The 27729-nt window shown below is 34.5% G+C and overlaps 1 protein-coding gene across 9 annotated transcripts in view; it reads left to right on the top strand.

Annotated features, from left to right (window-relative positions):
• The window catches only part of STPG2 (sperm tail PG-rich repeat containing 2), a 574187-nt gene that overhangs the window by 306376 nt on the left and 240082 nt on the right, over positions 1-27729 (top strand). For all 9 annotated transcript variants that reach the window (XR_010841185.1, XM_067036902.1, XM_067036895.1 and 6 more), the window contains exon 12: positions 4976-5091. Coding sequence is in view for 8 of the 9 variants with exons in the window: in XM_067036902.1 (XP_066893003.1) it covers positions 4976-5091 (116 nt within the window). In the remaining variant the exon portion in view is untranslated. The remainder of the gene's footprint in view (positions 1-4975; positions 5092-27729) is intronic.

The raw sequence follows: 27729 nt of genomic DNA, 5'->3' as shown, positions 1-27729 counted from the left end.
AACTCCATTCTTTTTTCTCCAGGCAAGCTTCCTCATGAGCTTCAGTTATATATCTACAGTTGTCCTCTAGACACTTCTATTTGGATATCCTGCATCTTTTCACACATAATTTGTTCGAAATCAAGCACAAGATATTCCTCTCCTCCTTCTTTCTGTGTTTATTTCCATCATAGTATTACCTTTTTCATAACCACTTTTCATTTTTATCTTCTTCTAATCACTGTACATACTAAATGTTTATTGCATTTCTTAGAAAATATTCTGAGTTGTTCTTCCATTCCATTATCCATGTTAGTGAACTCCTTGTTAGTGACCCTGAAACAGCCCATCTTCTAGTCATTTCATCCTATGAACTACTGCCAGAGTTTATTTCTTAAACTGTCTCTTTCTTCATGAATCTCCTTTAGTCAAAAACCTTCAAGAGCTAGACTATGGAAGTGGTTTTCAAAAGCCTTTTTAAAAAAAATTTACTAAACAATTTCAGTTAAATAAAATCTTGTATGGGACCCAAACAAATAAAACGGTAAATCTGTAGTTGTTTGGGCTGAAAATATTTAAAGCCTCTTGTATTCGGGCTTTACCTACAAATTGTCCCCTGGGCAGTTTTTTAGAATTTCTGGTACATTTTAGAATACAATTTGAAACTTATGGCCTCTAGTACAAAATCTTTATTTAGGATTTAGGCCCTGTTCCATTTAACCAATCTGTTTGCTACATAAAACTTTTTCCATGTAAATTTGTGCCTTGACTTCTGTCATGTTTAGTGCCCAGAATGCTGTTAAACCACCTTTCTGCTTCTTTAAATCTTATTCATATCCCCAATGCAGTTCAGTCATCACCTCTTCACTGAACATGTGAATGAATATGTAGGAATAAAAGAGTTGGATATCTTTTTTCACTATGTAGATATATTTTGAGGGGGTACTGTTTTCTTGTTTTGGAAATTACTTCTTATTTTCATTTAATTATTACATACACAGAGGTCCGTGCAGGCGTATCTTGGAGATATTTCAGGTTTGATTCCAGACCACCACAATAAAGCACATATTCCAATAACGAGAGTCACAGAAGTTTTTTGGTTTCCCAGTGCATATAAAAGTTATGTTTACACGGTACTGTAGTCTATTAAATGTGCAATAACGTTATGTCTAAAAAAATGCACATACCTTAATTTAAAAATACTTTATTGCTAAAAGATGCTAAACATCTTTTGAGCCTTCAGCAAGTCATACTCTTTTTGTTGGTAGTTGGTATAGTGTCTTAACTTGATGTTGCCTGCTGACTGATCAGGGTGGTGGTTGCTGAAGAGCTATGTGGCCATGGCAATTTCTTCAAATAAGACAACAATGAAATTTGTTGCATTAATTGACTCTTCCTTTCATAAATGGTTTTTCTATAGCATGCATGCTGTTTGGTTGCATTTTACCCACCATAGAACTTCTTTCAAAATTGGAGTCATTCCTCTCAAACCCTGATGCTGCTTTGTCAACTAATTTTATGTAATATTCTAAATATTTTCTTATCAAAATTTCAACAGTCTTCATAACATCTTCACCAGGAGTAGATTCCGTCTCAAGAAACCACTTTCTTTGCTTAACCATAAGAAGCAACTCCTCATCCATTAAAGGTTTACCATGAGACTGCAACAATTCAGTCATCTTCAGAATCCATTTCTAATTTTAGTCCTCTTACTTTTTCCACATCTGCAGTTTCTTTCTTCACTGAGTCTTGAATCCCTCAGTCATTCACTTTCTTCCAAACTCCTGTTAAGGTTGGTATTTTCACCTCTTCCCATGAATTACAAATATTCTTATTGTTTTTTTTTTACAAATATTCTTAATGGTATCTAGAATGATGAACACTTTCCAGAAGGCTTTTAATTGAGCTTGCCCACATCTGTCAGAGGAATCACTCTCTATGGCAGCTAAAGCCTTTTGAAGTATGTATTTATATTTTGACTGCACCACGTGCCTTGCAGGATCTTAGTTCCCTAACCAGGAGACCGGGGGTCAAACTTGGGCCCCTCTGCAGTGGAAGCATAGAGTCCTATCCACTGGACTGCCAGAAAACTCCCAAAATATATTTATTAAATAATAAGACTTGAAAGTCAAACTGACTCCTTGAACCGTGGGCTGCAGAATGGATGTTGTGTTAGCAGCCATAAAAACATCATTAATCTCATCGCACATCTCCATCAGAGCTCTTGGGTGACTAGGTACATTGTCAATGTGCAGGAATATTTTGAAAGGAATCTTTTTTTCTGAACAGTAGGTCTCAGCAGTGGGCTTAAAATATTCAGCAAACCATGTTGTTAACAGATGGGCCATCATCCAGGCTTTGTTTTTCCATTTATAGAGCACAGGCAGAATAGATATAGCATAATTCTTAAAGGCCCTAGGATTTTTGGAATGGTAAATGAGTATTGGGTTCAACTTAAAGTCACCAGGTAATTAGCCCCTACAAAGAGAGTCAGCCTGTCCTTGAAGCTTTGAAGCCAGGCATTGACTTCTCCTCTCTAGCTATTGAGTTGGCCAAAAAGTGCCTTCAGTTTTTAAGTAAAAATAAAAGACACGTTTTTCATTTTCACCAAGAACTTTATTGACCAACATATCTGCCCTTTTGTTCCACTACCTTCTGCCATTTTTCAGGCAACTTCATAATTCTATCTTCCCAAAACTTTTAATCTTTTTGAGCAAAGAACTGTTCCAGGTGCCTTTTACAGTCTTCCAGGGAATTGAAATTTTTTTCCATTAAGATAAGTTTGTAAAGACCAAAATAAGTGGAAATCCAAAGATGATATGTCTGGTGAATACGGCGGATGAATCAACTTTCCAGCCAAGCTGTTACAGTTTTTGCCTGGTCATCAAAGAAACATGTGGTCTTGTGTTATCCTGATAGAAGATTATGTGTTTTCTGTTGACAAATTCTGGACGCTTTTTGTTGAGTGCTGCTTTCCATTGGTCTAACTGGGAGCAATACTTGTTGCAATTAATCATTTGGTTTTCTGGAAGGCACTCATAATAGAGGACTCCCTTCCAATCCCACCATATACACAATATTACCTTCTTTGGATGAAGACCGGCCTTTGGTTTGGTTGGTGGTGTTCATTTCACTTGCCCCATGATTTCTTCCATTCCATATTAATGTACAGCATCCACTTTTCATCACCCGTCACAATTTATTTTAAGAATGGAACATTTTCATTACGTTTAAGTAGAGAATCACATGTGAAAATATGGTCAAGAAGGTTTTTTTCACTTAACTTATGTGGAAACCAAACATCATAAGTGATTAATATAACCAAGCTGGTGCAAATGGTTTTCAACGCTTGATATGGATATTTTGAGTATGTAAGCTGTCTTCCACGTGGTATAACATTGATTGTTCTCAATTAATGTCTCTTTTTGATTGCTATCAGCTTCAACTGGTCTACCTGACTGTGTAGCATCATCCAGTGAGAAATCTCCAGCACGAAGCTTCACAAACCACTTTTGACACGTTCAGTTAGTCGCAGCACCATTTCCATACACTGCACAAATCACTTTTTTGCGTTTCAGTTGCGTTTTTACCTTTCTTGAAACAATAAACCATAATATGCCAAAAATGTTGCTTTTTTCCTTCCATCTTCAATATTAAAATGGCTACAGAAAAATTTACCAATTTTGATGTCTTTTTTAAATGCGCGCTGATATGACAGCTGTCACATACAATCTAACGATTGTTTTGAATGAAGCTAAAGACAACTAAGTGCTACTAGAACCATCTTACGGAAAAAAACCGAACAAAACTTTTGGCCATCCCAACATGAAAGTCCTCGATGGTATCTTCTTCCAAAAGAGGGCTGTTTTGTCTACAGTGAAAATCTGTTGTTTAGTGTAGCCACCTTCATAATTATTATAGCTAGATCTTCTGGATAACTTTCTTCAACTTCTATGTCAGCACTTGCTGCAGCTTCTATGTCAGCACTTGCTGCAACTTCTATGTCAGCACTTGCTGCTTCACCTTGCACTTTTATGTTATGGAGATGGCATCTTTACTTAAACCAACATCTGCTAGCTTCAAACTTTTCATCTGTAGCTTCCTCACCTCTCTCAACCTTCACAAAATTGAAGAGAGTTAGGGCCTTGCTCTGGATTAGCCTTTGGCCTAAGGGAATGTTGTGCCTGGTTTGATCTCTACCCAGACCACTAAAGCTTTCTCCATATCAGAATTAAAGCTCTTTTGCTTTCTTATTATTCATGTGTTCACTTGAAGAGCACTTTTAATTTCCTTCAAGAACTTTTCCTTTGCATTTACAACTTGGCTGACTAATATTTAGTGCCAGAGGCCTAGCTTTTGACCTATCTCAGGTTTTGACATGCCTTCCTCACTAAGTTTAATCATTTCTAGCATTTGATTTCTAGTGCCCCATGGTAGGGGTACTACTTGGCCTAATTTCAATTTTGTGTCTCAGGGAATAGAGAGACCCAAAGACAGAGAGAGAGATGGGGAAGCAATCAGGACACACACAACACTTATGAATTAAGTTTGCTGTCTTACATGGGCACAGTTTGTGCTACCCCAAAACAATTACAAAAGTAATATCAAAGATCACTGATTATATATTACCATAACAGATATATTTTAATAATGAAAAAGTGTGAAATATTGTGAGAATTATGTGAACAAATGCTATTAGAAAAATGGTGCTGATAGGCTTGCTAGAGAAGCAGGGTTGCTACAAACCTTGAATTTGTAAAAAACACAGGATCTGAAAAGTGCAATAAAGTGAAGTGCAATAAAATGAGGTACGCTTGTGTTTTATGCTATCATATTTCAAATCCCTGAACTGAATGACTTTAAGCATTCAAACGGATGGGTTCAAGAGTGATGCTAAATATAAATGTTAAGATAATAAATCTATGAATAATATCCATATGACCAAAATCAATAATTTAAAACATGCTTTATTATTTTTACATTTGTTTTCTCTTAGGGCCTGCAACGTACTATCCTGTTTTGAAGAAATCTTGCTCCATACCCTTATTTGTTAAAGCATCAAAGCGTTTTAAAGATTCCAAAGAGATTACTCCTGGTCCAGCGACATATGAGGTTTGTCAATTTTATTTCTCTTTTAATATAACACAAGAATGGAAAAATTTCCAGAAAGTACTGAAAATGTCTTCATTAAAGTCCTTTCCATATGTTCTATTCTTATTACTAACCAAAATCTTTTGGCTAAGAAAGGCTTTTTTAAAGATAAATTCTGACATTTCTGAAAGAATTATTTAAGAATTTAAGAATTATTTAACAATTTATCTATAAATAGCCTCTACAGCACAAATATATATAATTTCTATATCCCTGCAACTCTAAATAGTTACTTGTTTACATACACAAATTGAAATAGAAATTTCCAAATGTTTATTGAAATCAAGTATTTATTAGAGAGCTCAGAAGAAGAAAGCGCTGTGGATCCAATAAAACCAGGTATGGATCTTTTATTTTCTTTTAATAAATGCAGGTGGTTTAGATTAATAACAAATAAATGTCTCATTATGCTGTGGGTCTTCTGATTGTAAGGAGGAGGTTTAAATAAACTGCAGCGTTTTAGAAATTGTGTTCACTCTAGGCTTTTATTCCCCGTTTGGTGTGAAAAGGTTTTCCCATTGGCTGATAGCAATTAAGAGTGCAAACCATAATGAATGTTCTTATTTGGGTTAGTTAATGACAAATTTATTTTTAGTGAATGTGTGTTTTTCTACTTATTCAAACTGTCATAATCCAAAGAATTTTTCAGCATTCTGTCAAAAGCACATTTATAATATAATATCAGAAAAGGAAGAAAAAGAAAATCAAATGGATAATGAAAGACTTGTTATTTTACTTGTTGGCTGTTGATTCCCCCAAAATATCACTGTTACTTTCTACTGATAAGCAAATCTAATTTTATAAGACTTACTTCACAAAGGGAAAATCTGCTAGACAGAGTCTTAGTAGTAGTTCAGAAGGTGAAAGTCAAGGGAGGAGATATATATATATATATATATATATATATATATATATATATATATATATATATAGTGTTTTAGGGCCTTGGCTCTGTAATGTAAGGCAAGTCTTGCAAATTGGGAACTGATAAAGATTTGGCAAAGTTTGTAACATATTTACTCTTGATTGTTGGGTATAGTGAGGAAAGGTCTTTAAGCAAGTATTGATCAGTAAACTATTAGTCTTAATAAGATAGATATTATAGATGTTCATTTGATCATATTAAATCATAGAAAATCTTTAACTGATTGCTTCCCCACTCCTTTTTAAAACCGGTTTTAATGGTGTCCACAAATGATAAATGCCAGTAAATCTGATGTTATACTTTTTCATTTTGTGCTACATTTGTCATAGAAGATGTACCCACTAGTATTCCTAGTATTTAAAGATGCTATTGCTTTTTCTTTCACTAAGATTTTATGATTTATATTTATACTTCCTCAGTCATTTATTGTGGAATATTATTTTCCATGTCAGAAAAAAAATATATGGATTTAATAATGAGGTTTAATTAGGGTAATGCCTAAAATGTCAAACTAATATATCACATATTATATAGTAGATGTAATACTGCAGTAGAAGGCTAATTTTCTGTTGAGGACTGTCTGTAATCTTTTGTCTTTCCAACACCACTTGTTTCTGTTAATAATTAAAAACATTTTTTGAACAAATAATTTTCTTTCATATTTTTTCTTCTTGAAAGGAAAAGTTACTTCTTTTTTTAAACATCTTTATTGGAGGATAATTGTTTTAAAATGGTGTGTTTGTTTCTGCTTTATAACAAAGTGAATCAGCTATACATATACATATATCCTCATATCTCCTCCCTATTCCGTCGCCCTACCACCCTTCCTATCCCACAGCTCTAGGTGGACACAAAGCACCGAGCTGATCTCCCTGTGCTATGCGGCTGCTTCCCACTAGCTAGCTATTTCACATTTGATAGTATATATAAGTCCATACCACACTGTCACTTCATCCCAGCTTACCCTTGCCCCTCCCTGTGTCCTCAAGTCCATTCTCTACATCTGTGTCTTTATTCCTGTCCTGCCCCTAGGTTCTTAAGAACCGTTTTTTTTTTTTTTTTTTTTTAGATTCCATATATATGTGTTAGCATACGGTATTTATTTTTCTCTTTCTGACTTACTTCACTCTGTATGACAGTCTCCAGATCCATCCACCTCACTACAAATAATTCAATTCCGTTTCTTTTTATGGCTGAATAATACTGCATTGTATATATGTGCTACATCTTCTTTATCCATTCATTTATCGATGGACACAGGTTGCTTCTGTGTCCTGGCTATTGTAAATACAGCTGCAATGAAGAGTGTGGTACATGACTCTTTTAAATTATGGTTTTCTCAGGATATATGCCCAGTAGTGGGATTGCTGGGTCATATGGTAGTTCTATCTGTAGTTTTTTAAGGAACCTGCATACTGTTCTCCATAGTGGCTGTATCAATTTACATTCCCACTGACAGTGCAAGAGGCTACAATTTTCTCTACACCCTCTTCAGCATTTGTTGTTTGTAGATTTTTTTGATGATGGCCATTCTGACCGGTGTGAGGTGATAACTCATTACAGTTTTGATTTGCATTTCTCTAATGATTAGTGATCTTGAGCATCCTTTCATGTGTTTGTTGGCAATCTGTATATCTTCTCTGGAGAAATGTCTATTTAGGTCTTCTGCCCATTTTTGGATTGGGTTATTTGTTTTTTTGATATTGAGCTGCATGAGCTGCTTGTATATTTTGGAGATTAATCCTTTGTGAGTTGATTCATTTGCAAGTATTTTCTCCCATTCTGAGGTTTGTCTTTTGGTATTGTTTATGGGTTTTTTGCTGTGCACAAGTGTTTAAGTTTAATTAGGTCCAATTTATTTATTTATTTTTTAATTTCCGTTTCTCTAGTGGGTGGGTCAAAAAGGGTCTTGCTGTGATTTATGTAGTAGCCTGTTCAGACTATGGTTTCCGCTAAGAGTTTTATAGTGCCTGGCCTTACATTTAGGTCTTTACATTAGGTCTTACATTATTAGTCAAATAGACTTTCAGGTAAAGACTATTACAAGAGACAAAGAAGAACACTACATAATGATCAAGAGATCAATCCAAAAAGAAGATATAACAATTGTAAATATTTATGCACCCAACATAGGAGCACCTCAATACATAAGGGAAATGCTAACAGTCATAAAAGGGGAAATCGACAGTAATAAAATAATCATAGAGGATGTTTATCTCATCTTTTATTTCTTATATGTGTCTTAGTTTTTGGAGTATAGGTCTTTTGCCTCCTTGCTTAGGTTTATTGCTAGGTATTTTATTCTTTCTCATGTGATGGTAAATGGGATTGTTTCCTTAATTTCTCTTTGTGATCTTTCATTATTGGTGTATAGAAATGCACGATATTTCTGTGTATTAATTTTGTGTGCCACAACTTTAACAAATTCATTAATGAGCTCCAGTAGTTTTCTACCAGCATATTTGGGATATTCTATGTGTAGTATCATGTCATCTGCAAACAGTGACAGTTTTACTTCCTTTCCAATTTTGATTCCTTTTATTTCTTTTCCTTCTCTGCCATGACTAGGACTTCCAAAATTATATTGAATAAAATTGGCGAGAGTGGACATTCTTGTCCTGTTCCTGATCTTAGAGGAAATGTTTTCAACTTTTCACTTTTGAGTATGATGTTAGCTATGGGTTTGTCATATATGGCTTTTATTATGCTGAGGTATCTTACCTCTATATCCACTTTCTGGAGAGTTCTTTTCAAAAATGGGTGTTGAATTTTGTCAAAATATTTTTCTGCATATATCTAGATGATCATATAGTTTTTATTCTCCGATTTGTTAATGTGGTATATCATACTGATTGATTTCTGGATATTGAAGAATTCTTGCTTCCCTGGGATAAATCCCACTTGACCATGTTGTATGATTCTTTTAATGTATCGTTGGACTTGGTTTGCTGTTATTTTGTTGAGGAGTTTTGCATCTACGCAGAAGCTTTTTAGTTTGATATAGTCCCACTTGTTTATTTTTGCTTATACCTTTGATGTCATATCTAAAAAATCTTTGTCAAGACCAATGCCAGGAAGCTTTTCCCTATGTTCCTTCTAGGAGTTTTATGGTTTCTGGTGTTCTATTTAAGTCTTTAATCCTTTTTTTTTTTTTTTTTTTTTTGTGGTACGCAGGCCTCTCACTAGTGGTTGTGGCCTCTCCCTCTGCAGAGCACAGGTTCCGGACGCGCAGGCTCAGCGGCCATGGCTCAAGGGCCTAGCCACTCCGTGGCATGTGGGATCTTCCTGGACCGGGGCACGAACCCGTGTCCCCTGCATTGGCATGCTGATTCTCAACCACTGCGCCACCAGGGAAGCCCTTTAATCCATTTTTGAGTTAATTTTTGTGAATGGTGTAAGATAGGAGTTCTAGTTTCATTGTTTTCCAAGTGTGTGTCCAGTTTTCCAACCGTCATTTATTGAAGATAATATCCTTTCCCCCTGTGTATTCCTGGAACCCCTGTCAAAGATTATTTGTACATATATGAAACAGGTCATTTGTGGGTTCTCAATTTTTTCCATTTGTTATGTGCCTGTTTTTTACGCCAGTTTTTTATTACTATAGCTGTGTGATATAGTTTGAAATCTAAAAGTGTGATGTCTCTAGCTCTGTTGTTCTTCCTCAGGAGTACCTTGGCCACTCAGGGTCTTATATGGATCCACACAGATTTTAGGATTTTTTTTCTGTTTCTGTGAAAATGCCATTGAAATTTTGGTACATATTTTATTGATTGAATAGATGACTTAAGCAGAATGGTTATTTTAATATTACTGATTCTTTCAATCCACGAACATGGGATATCTTAACATTTATTTGTGTCTTCTTCAATTTCTTTCATTGATGTCATAATTTTCAGTGTACAGTTATTTTATCTCTTTTGTTACATTTATTCCTAAGTATTTTATTAGTTTTTATGCTATTACAAATGGGATTGTTTTCTTTATTTGTTTTTTAGATAGTTTTTTGTTAGTTTATAGAAACATAATTGACTCTTATATGTTCATGTTTTTATTCTGCAACTCTACTGAATTCATTTATTATTTCTAACAGTTTTTTGTGGCAACTTGGGAATTTTCTGTAAGTTTATGCAAACAGAAATAGTTTTACTTTTTCCTTTACAATTTGGATGACTGTTATTTCTGTTTTTGTCCAATTGTGTGACTAGAACTTCCAGTGCTATGTTAAATAGGATAGGTTAGAGTGGTCATCATTGTCTTTTTCCTGATCTTAGCAGAAAAGCTTTCAACTTTTCACTGTTGAATATGATTTTAGATGTCAGTTTGTCGTGTTTATTATGTCAAGGTACATTCATTCTATACCCAATTTGTTGAGAGTTTTTTCAATGAAAGAATGTGGAATTTTGTCAAATACTTTTTCTGCATTGAGGTGATCATATGATTTTTATTTTTTATTGTGTTAATGTGGTACATCACATTTATTGATTTGTTTATGTTGAACCATCCTTGCATCTAAGGGATAAATCCCATTTGCTCATGGTATATGACCCTTTTAAGGTGCTGCTGAATTTGGTTTGCTAGTATTTTGTTGAGACATTTTGCATGTATATTCATCAGGGATATTAGCCTGTAGCTTTTTCTTTTTGTAACCTTCTCTAGCTTTGTTGTCAGGGTAATGCTGGCCTCATAAAATGAGTTTGGGAGTATTCTGTCTTCTTCAATTTTTTGGAAGAGTCTGAGAAGGGTTGATGTTAATTCTTTAAATGTTTGGTAGAATTCACCACTGAAATCATCTGGTCCTATTCTTTTTTTTATTGGAAGGCTTTTAATTACTGCTTCAATCTCAGTCATTATGTTTTTATGCAGATTTTCTGTTTCCTTATGATTCAGTCTTGGTAGGTTGTATGTTTCTAGAAATTATTTATTTTTTCTAGATTATCCAGTTTGGAGGTGTACAGTTGTTCATAGTAGTCTCTTATGGTCCTTTGAATTCCTATAGTGTGAGTTGTAATATCTTCTCTTTCATTTATCATCTCATTTATTTGAGTCTTCTTTCTTTTTTCTTAGTCTAGCTAAAGGTTGGTCAATTTTCTTTATCGTCTCAGAACACCAGCTGTTTGTTTTATTAATCGTTTCTATTGTTTTCTTGGTCTCTATTTCATTTCTGCTCTGAAATTTGTTACCTCCTTCTGTTTACTAACTTTGGACTTAATTTGTTCTTTTTTTCTAGTTCTATAAGATGTAAATTTAGTTTATTTATGACTTTTCTTTATTTCTTAATGTTGGCATTTGTTCCTCTAAACTACTTTCAGTACACCCCATAAGTTTTGGTATGTTGTGTTTCCATTTTTTTGTTTTGTTTTGTTTTAAGATTTTTTTTTCCACACTGCACTACTTGCAGGATCTTAGTTTCGTGACCAGGGATTCAACCCATGTCCCTGCAGTGGAAGCATGGAATCCTAACCACTGGACTGCCAGGAATTCCCTCAAGATATTTTTTGACTTCCCTTTTGTTTTCTTTTTCAACCCATTGATTATTTAGGAATATGTTGTTCAGTTTCCACATATTTGTGAATTTTCCAGTTTTACCCCATTATTGATTTCTAGTTTCATACCATTGTGGTCAGAAAGGATATTTTGTATGATTTCAGTCTTCTTACATTTGCAAAGGTTTGTTTTGTGACCTAACGTGATTTCTCCTGTAGACTGTTCAGTGTCCCCTTGAGAAGAACATGTTCTACTGCTGATAGATGGAATGTTCTTTGTATGTCTGTTAAGTTCATTTGTCTAAGATGTATTTTAAGTCCATTGTTTCTTCATTGATTTTCTATCCATTTTTTGAAAGTACAGTATTGAAGTCCCCTACTATATTTGTATTGTTGTCTATTTCTCCCTTCAGATGTGTTAAATTTTTCTTAATACATTCAGGTGCTCTGATGGTGGGTGCATATATATTTACACTTGTTATATCCTCTGGATGAATTGACCCCTTTATCATTATGTAATGATCTTTGTTTCTTTTTACATTTTTTGACTTAGAGTCAATTGTATCTGATATGAATATAGCTATTCCTGCTGTCTTTTTGTTTCCATTTGCATGGACTATCTTTTTCCATCCCTTCACTTTGAGCCTATATGTGTCCTTAAAAGTGAAGTGAGTCTTTTGTAGGAAACATATAGTTGGGTCTTATAATTTTTTTTTTTATTGATACATTTTTTAACATCTTTATTTGAGTATAACTGTTTTACAATAGTGTATTAGTTTCTCCTTTACAACAAAGTGAATCAGTTATACATATACATATGTTCCCATAACTCTTCCCTCTTGTGTCACCCTCCCTCCAACCCTCCCTATCCCACCCCTCTAGGTAGTCACAAAGCACAGAGGTGAACTCCCTGTGCTATGCTGCAGCTTCCCACTAGCTATCTAATTTACATTTGGTAGTGTGTATATGTCCCTGCCACTCTCTCACATCATCACAGCTTACCCTTCCCCCTCCCCATATCCTCAAGTCCATGCTCTAGTAGGTCTGTGTTTTATTCCCATCCTACCACTAATCTCTTCATGACTTTTTTTTTTTTTAGATTCCATATATATGTGTTAGCATACGGTATTTGTTTTTCTCCTTCTGACTTACTTCACTCTGTATGACAGATTCCAGGTCTATCCACCTCATTACAAATAACTCAGTTTCATTTCTTTTTATGGCTGAGTAATATTCCATTGTATATATGTGCCACATCTTCCTTATCCATTCATCTGTTGATGGACACTTAGGTTGCTTCCATGTCCTGGCTATCGTAAATAGAGCTGCAATAAACATTTTGGTACATGACTCTTTTTGAATTATGGTTTTCTCAGGGTATATGCCCAGTAGTGGGATTGCTGGGTCATATGGTAGTTCTATTTGTAGTTTTTTAAGGAACCTCCATACTGTTCTCCATAGTGGCTGTATCATTTTACATTCCCACCAACAGTGCAAGAGTGTTTCCTTTTCTCCACACGCTCTCCAGCATTTATTGTTTCTAGAGTTTTTGATGATGGCCAATCTGGCCGGTGTGAGATGATATCTCATTGTAGTTTTGATTTGCATTTCTCTAATGATTAATGATGTTGAGCATTCTTTCATGTGTTTGTTGGCTATCTGTATATCTTCTTTGGAGAAATGTCTATTTAGTTCTTCTGCCCATTTTTGGATTGGGTTGTTTGCTTTTTTGTTATTGAGCTGCATGAGTTGCTTATAAATTTTGGATATTAATCCTTTGTCAGTTGCTTCATTTGCAACTATTTTCTCCCATTCTGAGGGTTGTCTTTTGGTCTTGTTTATGGTATCCTTTGCTGTGCAAAAGCTTTTAAGTTTCATTAGATCCCATTTGTTTATTTTTGTTTTTATTTCCATTTCTCTAGGAGATGGGTCAAAAAGGATCTTGCTGTGATTGATGTCATAGAGTGTTCTGCCTATGTTTTCCTCTAAGAGTTTGATAGTGTCTGGCCTTACATTTAGGTCTTTAACCCATTTTGAGTTTATTTTTGTGTATGGTGTTAGGGAGTGTTCTAATTTCATGGGTCTTATAATTTTTATCCATCCAGCCCCTCTATGACTTTAGGTTGGATAATTTAATTCATTTACATTTAACTTAACTGTATATGGTAAGGGCTTACTAATTCTATCTTATTGTTTCCTAGCTGTTTTGTAGTTTCCTTGTTTCTTTTTTCCTCCTTTGCTTAAGAACAGTGCTTGCATATGATAGGGACTCAATAAATATTTGTTCAATTTTTGAATGATTTTAACTTTTTTTCCATGCCATGTTACTAGTTAGATATTTAATAAACTTAATTCTGATCTTTAGTACCATCTACAACATTTTTAATTCTACTCTTGCTTTTTTTTTAAGACTTTATTTTTTAAAGAGCAGTTTTAGTTTTACAGCAAACTTGTGAGAGAAATACAGCTATTTCTTATGTACTCCCTGTCCTGTACATGCATAGCTCCCCCATTATGTACATTACTCATGGGAATAGTACTTTTGTTTGTTTGTTTGTTTTTGTTTAACCAAGGATGAACCTATGTTGACACATTATAACCACCCAAAGCCCATGGTTTACCTTAGGGTTCACTCTAAGTGTTGTATATTCTGTGGGTTTGGGAAAATGCATAATTATAATACCATCATTATAATATCATACAGAGTATTTTCACTGCCTTAAAAATATTCTGTTCTCTGCTTATTCATCTCCTTATCCATTATGAGTGGTTATCCACTCATAATCCACTCAGTGAAATTATCCACTGATAATTTCATTACCATATGTGGCTCCATTTTCCATGCTTAGTATGTTATACATTTTTATAAAATTACATTTGAGAAATAGTTCCACTGCTTAAAGTTAAAAAGAAAAATTTAAAGCCACAGTTATAGAGAAAAGGTAGGTTCACTGGATTAAGAGAAAACTTAGTCTCAATCTCACTTCAGTTATTTAATAACTGAGATATAAGGATCAAAAACTACTAAAAATGTAGTATAAAAAATGTACAAAAAAGCATTTATTGCAGTACTTGACAAATAGTTGATCCATAAATTGTAGTTATTATTACCATTACTAGTATTTCATGGCCATATTCATTTATTTCTAATTTATAAATATGAACACAGTCTGGCCCAGGCTCTGAGAATCTAAACATGAAAAATCTTTATTCTCAAATATGTAGCAATCAGGTATGGAGAAAAAAATCATATAAATATTTTAATTATAATAAAAGCATTATTATATTGGAATAGGTGAAAGGTACCAAGATGTAAGTTAATCAGATGGAGTCAGGAAATCTTCAGAAAGCATTTTATATGAAGTATGAGATTAATGGGAGTTTTCTATTCATACAAGCTAAGGGAGCATGTTCTAGGTAAAATAAATGATATATGCAAACCCAAAGAGACACTAGAGAATAAAATTTCCTTGGCAAGCTTTTATTGTCAGTATTGCTAAAATACAAGATGGATGGCATGACATTAGACAGGTAAACAATATTAGATAACAAAGTATATTAAACAATATGCATCGTTGGCTTTTTTCCCCTTAACTATAAGTAGACACTCATGATTTCTGAGTAGAGGTATACTGTTATATATTAATATAAATAAGCAAAACCCAGTTTTAACTTCTTCATATTTTAAAATATTATTTTGCCTTATTTTCCCTTGATAAATTGCTAATAAAGAATGATAAAGTTTATTTAAATTTTACCATTTGGGGATGAAGGTTCATTCTTGTTTATTTCCAAATACCCATATTATCTTTGTAGAAAATATTTTGTTGTAGCTGTAAAATGTATTTATTTTAAAATGTGATTTAAACTTCTGTTTTTAAAAACCCAACTTTAAAGTTTGTGGGATAGTATTTCATATTCTTTGGAAATGTTATTTAAACTTTGGTTTTAGAAATCAGTTTTGCACTTCAATTGTAAAGGTTGTAGAACATTACTTAAAACCCCAAAGTGAATGCTTAAAAGGTAACTGTCATTTGCCATTCCCCCAAAAAGGTCTTTGACTCTCCCTGGACTACAATTTCAGTTTAATTCTCCCTCTTCATTTCTGCTCACAGAACTCTTGATATTCCTCTGAATTTCCTAAGTTACTAAGTTGTGGGGACTTGTTAAGATCTGTCCCAGAAAATCTATTTTCAACCTATTGTATTAGGTCTTGACATGCCTATCAGAGGTATAATCTGCTGAATTATGTCCTGAAAAGATCCCAGGTTAATCATGTTACTAGTTATCATATTGAAATAGAAGTGGATCTCCAAAGATCCCTAAGGACTAGTTTCAACCTAGAAAGGTTGTCTGGGTGATTATATATTATGGATCATTCTCATGAAATCCGTAAGCCCTTTAAAAAAAAGCAAAATATTGTATGCTCATACATTTGGATATTCTTCTGGGGATAGTTTTCATAATATCCTCAAAGGGAACTGTAAATCCCACCCCAAAACTAAAAATACAAAATTTAAGAATCACTGCTTATTACCAAAAAATACCTTTATCTCCTCATAATTCAGAGAAAGAGCAGAGAATCACGATTTCTACCCTACACAAGGCAATGCTATCACAAAAAGAATGAAGCTCTGGCCATACTAATTACCATAACTGCAAACCTCTTTCCTATATATGTATTCTTGATTTACCACAGAACTTATTAATGGAATTATCTATCTAAAATATTATTAAAACTGGGAAAGTTACACATTATATTTTGCATAGACAGTGGAGTACTCTGGTCAAAAATGTGGGTGAAACATATGATTTTTGCAATGACACTGAGTGATAGTTTAAATGTAACAATATCAAAAATACTAAAAGTGTAAAGGAACCAGGTCCCTATCTATTTAACCTATTTTTATTTCAGTCAGTGTTATTTTAATGGATTACATTTAAATATATTGTTTCTTGTGTGCTTCAGCATGCTAAAGACATGTAAGCCATCACTAATTTTATTACCAAAAAGTGCTTTTGCCTAAGGTATAATTTAAGGTTCTATGAAGGCAGAAAAAATCTTACACAAATGAAAATTACGTGCTTGTCTACGCTCTTGTTCTGATTGCAATGTAGAAGTTTCATTATTTGTTCAAAGTGGTATTTCAACTTTAACTTCTTGATAAATAACCATGATTGTAGCTAAGGAAAATATACTTTGTAAGCAGTTACCAAATTCTTATCCCTGGTTATCATAATAACTCATATTTTCATTTTCATAATTTCCTAAAATGTAAACTTTATTTTACCAGGCCATAGCATCTTGTTTTTAAGTCGAGGTTTGTGGATTAGAATCATTGTTAGAGGAGAATCAGTACTAATAAAGGTAGTAAGGAAAATAGGCTTTGCTTTGAATTCTCAACAGTAAAATCATTAGAAATGCCAAGTATTTTCTTCTCCAAGAAAGTCAGAGATGAGTTTCGTGTCCTCTTTGACAGTTAAAACAATTATTTACTGACAAGTGCTAAAACGTATACCCTCTGTCCCTTTCTTTCTCCTAATAATTACCTTGTTCCAAGGATGATGCCCCTTAAGGTTCAGTGTGCTGCTTCCCTTAGCCTTTACTACACTTGTTATATTCTGACTGGATATTGGCACCTAGTGCAGTAATGTTTCATCTTCACTGATTTTGTCATTGATGTTGACCTAATCATTCCTGGAGCAATTGATATTGACCTGTTTATGTTCATGTTCAATAGTTCTTCTCTTAAAGAAAAGGGGGTATGGCTACAAAATAGTATATCCTTTCACTCAAAGGTTTTCAGAGTCCCAAGTTACGTTATTTGCTTTGATCTTTCTTTTTCTGCCTTAGCACCTTTCTTTCTTAGCTCTAGAAGTTGGTAGATAGAAATATTAATGGATCCTGTAAATTAATAGCCACGTGTATAAACTAATGCCAGCTATGTTCAGCCAGGATTGCTTAAAAAAGCTAGGGTACCCTAACCTCTCTCTTCCTTCAGAGTGAGCTCTCTGCTCACCAGATATTTTACAGAGGGATCTATTAAATTATTAGTTTCTTCAATATTGGTTAAGAATGTTAGATCTTTTATATCCATATCAGTTTTTTCTGTGGGTTTTTTTTTTTTTTTTTTTTTTTTTTTTTTTTTTTTTTTTTTTGCGGTATGCGGGCCTCTCACTGTTGTGGCCTCTCCCGTTGCGGAGCACAGGCTCCGGACGCACAGGCTCAGCGGCCATGGCTCACGGGTCCAGCCGCCCCGTGGCATGTGGAATCTTCCTGGACCGGGACACGAATCCATGTCCCATGCATCGGCAGGCGGACTCTCAACCACTGTGCCACCAGGGAAGCCCCATATCAGTTTTTATAATCATTATACATCAGGAATAGTCCTTGATTTTTATATAAAGAGGACCACCTACTGACTACTCTTGGTGGTCTTAGATTAGTACTGACTTGCCCAGATTCATGTTTTTCCCCTAAGAACTACAATAGGCCACCGTCTGGCTACCTCCTGTAGGAGTGGTCTTAAAATCTTGTAATATAGTCAATTTTGTCCCCTGGAAAACATTAATTTCTTCAGAATTGACTCTCATATGGTAGCTTGAGTTTAATTAGCATTAATCTGAAATATATAAGTCATTCTGAATAGCTGTTGTCAGTAAAATGTAAAAAAAAAAATACTATAATTTACTGGGAAAAAAAGGCGATGGTAGTATTCACCCTGTAAAAGTAAAGTGTTACTTTTATATTCCTAATTATTGGAAGCTTCATTTAAAAAGTGCTGACCTAGAAAAAGTACTATTGCTTCAGTAACTGCTTTATTAATTGAAATATCCTTGAAGTGTAAAATTAGTTTTAAGCACTCTCAAACCCTGAAATATTAGTGAGAATTTTAGAGAAAATAGTTCCAATTTTAAGACAAAAGAAAAACTGAAGAATTTTAATGGGTATTATTTTGTGCAAAGTAAAATTATGGAGAGAGAAGATATACATGTTTTTGGCATTTTCTCTCCTTATGAAATTTTAAGGTGTCAAAGTTGATGATCGGAATTCTCTTTTTAACATATTTTCATGAAAACTGAAGAATTCCCGAGACTCCCCTTGAGAGACTTGTGTCTTAAATGGAATTAAATGGTTAAAAACTAAATAGAGTTCTTAAGGGTTATTTTCTTTAATATTATCACTTCCAAACATTTCTACAATTAAATTATACTATCATGTAATGTCTATTACTGTTTTGTATTATTATTATGTTTTCATTTTTTTGTTCCAAAAAAGAGAGAAGTCTTCCTAAACTTTTCTAGCAAATACACTGTTTAATATTCATACAAACTATCTATCTACTTCCCTATTTGAAAGTTACTCATTTTTGTATATAAAATAGCAAGTATTACAACCACCATCAATTACTGCAATATTTTCCCCTGGCAAGAATAAATAAACATTTACACTTGAAAGAGAGAAGAAGAGAGAAAAGTAAATCTCCTAAATGTACTTTTTACATATAAATGACAGTTTTAAACAATACCTTTTTCTATGTATGGCACATATCATTTTATATTTGATCAAAATACTTATCAGTTTTTTGATGATAAGAAGGAAGATGGGGATATAGTTTCTTACAAATGCAAAGAGTTTCATGTCATTTATTTTAAATCCTCAAATGCTTTTCTCTCAATCTTGTATTTCCTTTTGGTGGACATAAGGTTAACTAAGAAAGTAAAACTAACACCAGACACCATATTCAGATGCATGTAAAATTTGTTTATTTAGCTTTTTTTGGTGAGTAAAGTGTAGTGTTCAGTGCTAGATGAATAAGTAGTCAAGCTTTAAAATTTTGTTTTATTTCTGTAGCAGAAAATAGACCCATTGATAAAGATATATATTTATGTATATCTTCCTGATCTCTGTTCTGAGTGAAAGATGTTCGATTAGATTTCCTAGTGTAATAAATAGTTAAGGATTATTTGTTGAATTAGTAAATGTGCTGCCAATTTATCCTGTAGTATTAAATTCTTATTTTCTTCAATATTCTGTAAGACTATTACTACCTTCATTTCTGTATATTCAATAATTTTAGTTGACTGCTGAGAGATAAGAGGCATATGTGGCCTGTATTTATTTTATTGAAATATAGTTGATATACAATATTATATGTTACAGGTATACAGTATAGTGATTCACAATTTTTAAAGGTTATACTCCATTTATTTTAAGATCTTTATTGGAGGATAATTGCTTTAAAATAGTGTGTTAGTTTCTACTTTATACCAAAATGAATCATTTATACATATACATATTTCCCCATATCTCTTCCCTCTTGCATCTTGCTCCTTCCCAATGTTTGCTTATTATAAAATATTGGCTGTATTCCCTGTGTTGTACAATATATTCTTGTAGCTTATTTTATTTTATTTATTTATTATTATTTTTTTATTCAAACAGAAAGTCACAAAAATTATAATCATCCTCATCAGTTCATTCAGTCCCATGTAATTAATTTTTTTTATCTTGATCTTTCATTTGCACTTTTATGAATTCGCAGAATAGTCAGTTACCAGAAACCTGTACTTGTCAGAGTCTTTTCCATGAATTCCTTGAAGATGAAACCCTTTTATAGGAACATTTTTGCGAAAGCATCAGAGTACACCCAGAACTGTCTGTAAATGACAAAAGGCTTAAAAATGACCACGGTTAAAGATTTGATGAAAATTCATAATAATAGAATTGACAAGGAAATTTAGTTATTTCTGAGATATACATTTTAAAGTAATGACTAGATTTAGACTTATAACATTATACCAGAACATATAAGATTTTTAGAAATTTCATGTAATGTCTGAAACATTTATATTAACATATTTCCATACAAATAAAGAAAGTTTAGCATTAGTTTTGTTGTTGTTGTTTGTTTGTTATACTGCAGGTTCTTATTAGTCACCAGTTTTATACACATCAGTGTATACATGTCAATCCCAGTCGCCCAATTCAGCACACCACCATCCCCACCCCACCGTGGTTTTCCCGCCTTGGTTTCCATACGTTTGTTCTCTACATCTGTGTCTCAACTTCTGCGCTGCAAACCAGTTCATCTGTACCATTTTTCTAGGTTCCACATACATGCGTTAATATATGTTTTTCTCTTTCTGACTTACTTCACTCTGTATGACAATCTCTAGATCCATCCACATCTCGACAAATGACTCAATTTCGTTCCTTTTAATGGCTGAGTAATATTCCATTGTATATATGTACCATATCTTCTTTATCCATTCATCTGTCGATGGGCCTTTAGGTTGCTTCCATGACCTGGCTATTGTAAATAGTGCTGCAGTGAACATTGGGGTGCATGTGTCTTTTTGAACTATGGTTTTCTCTGGATATATGCCCAGTAGTGGGATTGATGGATCATATGGTAATTTTATTATTAGTTTTTTAAGGAACCTCCATACTGTTCTCCATAGTTGCTGTGTCAATTTACATCCCCACTAACAGTGCAAGAGGGTTCCCTTTCTCCACACCCTCTCCAGGATTTGTTGTTTGTAGATTTTCTGATGATGCCCATTCTAACAGATGTGAGGTGATACCTCACTGTAGTTTTGATTTGCATTTCTCTAATAATTAGTGATGTTAAGCAGCTTTTCATGAGCTTCTTGGCCATCTGTATGTCTTCTTTGGAGAAATGTCTATTTAGGTCTTCTGCCCATTTTTGGATTCGGTTGCTTGTTTCTTTAATATTGAGCTGCATGAGCTGCTTTTATATTTTAGAGATTAATCCTTTGTCCATTGATTCATTTGGAAATATTTTCTCCCATTCTGAGGTTTGTCTTTCGTCTTGTTTATGGTTTCCTTTGCTGTGCAAAAGCTTTTAAGTTTCATTAGGTCCCATTTGTATATTTTTATTTTTATTTCCATTACTCTAGGAGGTGAATCAAAAAAGATCTTGCTGTGATTTATGTCAAAGAGTGTTCTTCCTATGTTTTCCTCTAAGAGTTTTATAGTGTCCGGTCTTACCTTTAGGTCTCGAATCCATTTTGAGTTTATTTTTGTGTATGGTGTTAGGGAGTGTTCTAATTTCATTCTTTTACATGTAGCTGTCCAGTTTTCCCAGCACCACTTATTGAAGAGACTGTCTTTTCTCCATTGTATATCTTTGCCTCCTATGTCATAGATTAGTTGACCATAGAAGTGTGGGTTTATGTCTGAGCTGTCTATCTTGTTCCACTGATCTCTGTTTCTGTTTTTGTGCCAGTACCATATTGTCTTGATTACTGTAGCTTTGTAGTATAGTCTGAAGTCAAGGAGTCTGATTCCTCCAGCTCTGTTTTTTTTCCTAAAGACTGCTTTGGCTATTCGGGGTCTTTTGTTTCTCCATATGAATATTAAGACATTTTGTTCTAGTTCCGTAAAAAGTGCCGTTGGTAATTTGATAGGGATTGCATTGAATCTGCAGATTGCTTTGTGTAGTATAGTCATTTTCACAATATCGATTCTTCCAATCCAAGACATGATATATCTCTCCATCTGTGTGTATCATCCTTTATTTCTTTCATCAGTGTCTTATTGTTTTCTGCATACAGGCCTTTGGTCTCCCTAGGTAGGTTTATTCCTAGGTATTTTATTCTTTTTGTTGCAATGGTAAATGGGAGTGTTTCCTTAATTTCTCTTTCAGAGTTATCATCATTGGTGTATAGGAATGCAAGAGATTTCTGTGGATTAATTTTGTATCTTGCAACTTTACCAAATTCATTTATTAGCTCTAGTAGATTTCTGGTGGCATTTTTAGGATTCTCTATGTATAGTATCGTGTCATCTGCAAACAGTGACAGTTTTACTTCTTTTTTTCCTTTTATTTCTTTTTCTTCTCTGATTGCCATGGCTAGGACTTCCAAAACTATGTTGAATAATAGTGGTGAGAGTGGACATCCTTATCTTTTTCCTGATCTTAGAGGAAATGCTTTCAGTTTTTCACCATTGAGAATGATGTTTGCTGTGGGTTTGTTGTAATGGCCTTTATTACGTTGAGGTAGGTTCCCTCTATGCCCACTTTCTGGAGAGTTTTTATCATAAATGGGTGTTGAGTTTTGTCAAAACCTTGTTCTTTATCTGTTGAGATGATCATATGGTTTTTATTTTTCAATTTGTTAATATGGTGTATCACATTGATTGATTTGCATATATTGAAGAATCCTTGCATCCCTGGGATAAATCCTACTTGGTCATGGTGTATGATCCTTTTAATGTGTTGTCGGATTCTGTTTGCTAGTATTTTGTTGAGGATTTCTGCATCTATATTCATCAGTGATATTGGTGTGTAATTTTCTTTTTTAGTAGTATCTTTGTCTGGTTTTGGTATCAGGGTGATGGTGGCCTCATCGAACGGGTTTGGGAGTGTTCCTTCCTCTGCAGTTTTTTAGAAGAGTTTGAGAAGGATGGGTGTTAGCTCTTCTCTAAATGTTTGCTAGAATTCACCTGTGAAGCCATCTGGTCCTGGACTTTTGTTTGCTGGAAGATTTTTTTATTTTTATTTTTTCGGTACGCGGGCCTCTCACTGTTGTGGCCTCTCCCATTGCGGAGCACAGTCTCCGGACATGCAGGCTCAGTGGCCATGGCTCACGGGCCCAGCCGCTCTGCGTCATGTGAGATCTTCCCAGACTGGGCACGAACCCGTGTACCCTGCATCGACAGGCAGACTCTCAACCACTGCACCACCAAGGAAGCCCTGCAGGAAGATTTTTAATCACAGTTTCAATTTCATCAGTTGTGATTGGTCTGTTCATATTTTCTATTTCTTCTTGGTTCAATTTTGGAAGGTTATACCTTTCTAAGAATTTGTCCATTTCTTCCAGGTTGTCCCTTTTATTGGCATAGAGTTGATTGTAGTCTCTTAGGATGCTTTGTATTTCTGCAGTGCCTGTTATAACTTCTCCTTTTTCATTTCTAATTTTATTGATTTGAGTCATCTCCCTCTTTTTCTTGATGAGTCTGGCTAATGGTTTATCAACTTTGTTTATCTTCTCAAAGAACCAGCTTTTAGTTTCATTGATCTTTGCTGCTTTCTTTGTTTCTATTTCATTTATTTCTGCTCTGATCTTTATGATTTCTGTCCTTCTGCTAATTTTGGGTTTTGTTTTTTCTTCTTTCTCTAGTTTCTTTAGGTGTAAGGTTGGATTGTTTATTTGAGATTTTTCTTATTTCTTGAGATAGGCTTGTATAGCTATAAACTTCCCTCTTAGAACTGCTTTTGCTGCATCCCATAGCTTTTGGATTGTCGTGTCATTTGTCTCTAGGTATTTTTTAATTTCCTCTTTGATTTCTTCAGTGATCTCTTGGTTATTTAGTAACGTATTGTTTACCCTCCATGTATTTGTGTTTTTTATGGTTTATTCCCTATAATTCATTTCTAATCTCATAGTGTTGTGGTCAGGAAAGATGCTTGATATGATTTCAATTTTCTTAAATTTACTGAGGCTTGATTTGTGACCAAAGGTGTCATGTATCCTGGAGAATGTTCCTTGCGTGCTTGAGAAGAAAGTGTAATCTTCTGTTTTTGGATGGAATGTCCTATAAATATCAATTAAGTCTATCTGGTCTGTTGTGTCATTCAAAGTTTCTGTTTCCTTATTTATTTTCATTTTTGATGATCTGTCCATTGGTGTAAGTGAAGGGTTAAAGTCCCCAACTATTACTGTGTTACTGTTGATTTCCTCTTTTATAGCTGTTAGCAGTAGCCTTATGTATTGAGGTGCTCCTCTGTTGGGTGCACATATATTTACAATTGTTATATCTTCTTCTTGGGTTGATCCCTTGATCATTATGTAGTGTCCTTCCTGGTCTCTTGTAACATTCTTTATTTTAAAATCTATTTTATCTGATATGAGTATTGCTACTCCAGCTTTGTTTTGATTTCCATTTGCATGGAATATCTTTTTCCATCCCCTCACTTTCAGTCTGTATGTGTCCCTAGGTCTGAAGTGGGTCTCTTGTAGACAGCATATATATAGATCTTGTTTTTATATCCTTTCAGCAAGGCTGTGTCTTTTGGTTGGAGCATTTAACCCATTCATGTTTAAGGTAATTATCAATATGTATGTTCCTATGACCATTTTCTTAATTGTTTTGAGTTTGTTTTTGTAGATCCTTTTCTTATCTTGTTTTTCCCACTTAGAGAAGTTCCTTTAGCATTTGTTGTAGAGGTGGTTTGGTGGTGCTGAATTCTCTTAGCCTTTGCTTGTCTGTAAAACTTTTGATTTCTCTATCGAATCTGAATGAGATCCTTGCTGGGTAGAGTAATCTTAGTTGTAGGTTCTTCCCTTTCGTCACATGCCCCTCCCTTCTGGCCTATAGAGTTTCTGCTGAGAAATCAGCTAGCTGTTAACCTTATGGGAGTTCCTTGTATGATGTTTGTCATTTATCCCTTGCTGCTTTCAATAATTTTTCTGTCTTTAATTTTTGTCAATTTGATTACTATGTGGCTCGGTGTGTTTCTCCTTGGGTTTATCCTGTATGGGACTCGCTGTGCTTCCTGGGCTATTTCCTTTCCCATGTTAGGGAAGTTTTCGACTTAATCTCTTCAAATATTTTTCTGGTCCTTTCTCTCGCTCTTTCCCTTCTGGGACCCCTATAATGCGAATGTTGTTGCATTTAATGTTGTCCCAGAGGTCTCTTAGGCTGTCTTCATTTCTTTTCATTCTTTTTTCTTTATTCTGTTCCTCAGCAGTGAATTCCACCATTCTGTCTTCCAGGTCACTTATCCGTTCTTCTGCCTCAGTTATTCTGCTATTGATTTTTTCTAGTGTAGTTTTCATTTCAGTTATTTTATTATTCATCTCTGTTTGTTTGTTCTTTAATTCTTCTAGGTCTTTGTTAAACATTTCTTGCATCTTCTTGATCTTTGACTCCGTTCTTTTTCCGAGGTCCTGGATCATCCTCACTGTCATTATTTTGAATTCTTTTTCTGGAAGGTTGCCTATCTCCATTTAATTTAGTTGTTTTTGTGGGCTTTTATTTTGTTCCTTCATCTGGTACACAGCCCTCTGCCTTTTCATCTTGTCTGTCTTTCTGTGAATGTGATTTTTGTTCCACTGGCTGCAGGATTGTAGTTCTTCTTGCTTTTGCTGTCTGCCTTCTGCTGGATGAGGCTATCTAAGAGGCTTGATGGGAGGGACAGGTGGTGAGTAGAGCTGACTGTTGCTCTAGTGGGCAGAGCTCAGTAAAACTTTAATCCACTTGACTGTTGATGGGTGGTTCTGCGTTCCCTCCCTATTGGTTGTTTGGCCTGAGGCAAGCCAACACTGGAGCCTACTTGGGCTCTTTGGTGTGGCTAATGACAGACTCTGGGAGGAGTCATGCTAAAGAGTACTTCTCAGAACTTTTTTTGCCAGTGTCCTTGCCCCCATGGTGAGCCACACACCCGCCCCTCCGCCTCTGCAGGAGACCCTAAAACACTAGCAGGTAGGTCTGGTTCAGTCTCCCCTGGGGTCACTGCTCCTTCCCCTGGGTCCTGATGCACATACTACTTTGTTTGTGCCCTCCAAGAGTGAAGTCTCTGTTTCCGCCATTCCTGTCAAAGTCCTGCAATCAATTCTCAGTAGGCTTCAAAGTCTGATTCTCTAGGAATCCCTCCTCCTGTTGCCGGACCCCCAGGTTGGGAAGCCTGATGTGGGGCTCAGAACCTTCACTCCAGTGGGTGGACTTCTGTGGTCTAAGTGTTCTTCAGTCTGTGAGTCACCCACCCAGCATTTATGGGATTTGATTTTACTGTGATTGCACCACTCCTACCATCTCATTGTGGCTTCTCCTTTGTCTTTGGATGTGGGGTATCTTTTTTGGTGAGTTCCAGTGTCTTCCTGTTGATGATTGTCCAGCAGCTAGTTGTGATTCTGGTGTTCTCGCAAGAGGGAGTGAGAGCACGTCCTACTCCGACATCTTGGTTCCTCTCCTTGTAGCTTATTTTATACATAATAGTTTGTACCTCTAATCCCTGACCCCTATTTTGCCCCTCCCCCCTTCCCTCTCCCTACTGGCAACCAGTAGTTTGTTTCTTATCTGTGAGTCTGTTTCTTTTTTGTTATATTCTATAGTTTTTGTATTTTTTAAGATTTCACATATAAGTGGTATCATACAGTATTTGTCTTTTTCTGTATGACTTATTTCACTTAGCATAATTTCCTCCACATCCACCCATGTTGTTGCAAATGGCAAAATTTCATTCTTTTTTATGGCTAGTAGTATTCCATTGTGTGTGTGTGTGTGCGTGTATACACATATGTATATCTCCTGTATTTTAAAATAATCTGATACCTATTAGACATAAATAAGTTCTTATATTATCTTATTAAAAACTTGAGCACGATTGTCATTTCAAAAACTCTGAGTTGGCCTATTTTATTAGAAATCTAACATTTTTCTATTTATACATTTATTTTCTTAATTAGTCCACTTTCCCTAATTGAACTTAATTATATTTAAGATTTTTGATGCATATTTATAATTGCAATTATATTTTGTATAATCATTTTAACAACTTGGTACAAGTAGCAGATTTTCAAAATTTTTAATTATCATAATTTGGCTAAACTAAGTTTTAGAAAAATATTAAATATTTTCTTCATTTGAATTTTAAATGAATATTTGCTCATATTATTCTCTAATATTTGCATAAAGGTTACAAATTAAACCCAAAAATATTAGATTGCTACGTTGAACAACTGAATGTTTATGTATATATCATATGAAGATTGCTTTTAGATTATAAATTTGGAACTTGAAGGATACTAGAAAATTATCTAATTTAATTCTTTAATATGCTCTCTAATTTTATTCTTTCATTGAGCATCTATATCATGCAAAGAATTAAGCTACATATTGTGAAGGATACATGAGTAGATTAGCCTCTAAGGTGTTCACAATTGAATTTAGAGATCAAAAAGACAAGTGTATTATTAAAAAGATAGTGGTTTAGTACAAAGTAATTTCAGAAAATACATCAATTTTTTCTTTGCATGTGATATACATGTTATAATATAGTCAGAAGATTCCTTTTTAATTCTCCCCTTGTCACTGCTAATTTTTTACGAAGTAGACTCATTCCCAAACCCCTCTCCCATTCTGCACAGGCTGGTGGAAGGAAAGACCAGCAATCTTAAGATTTCATGCATATACTTTCACTTGTTCCGTTTATTCTGGAG

Source organism: Kogia breviceps, chromosome 6 (genome assembly GCF_026419965.1).
Source record: "Kogia breviceps isolate mKogBre1 chromosome 6, mKogBre1 haplotype 1, whole genome shotgun sequence".
Lineage (NCBI taxonomy): Eukaryota > Metazoa > Chordata > Mammalia > Artiodactyla > Physeteridae > Kogia > Kogia breviceps.
This window is presented reverse-complemented; position numbering and strand designations above follow the sequence as displayed.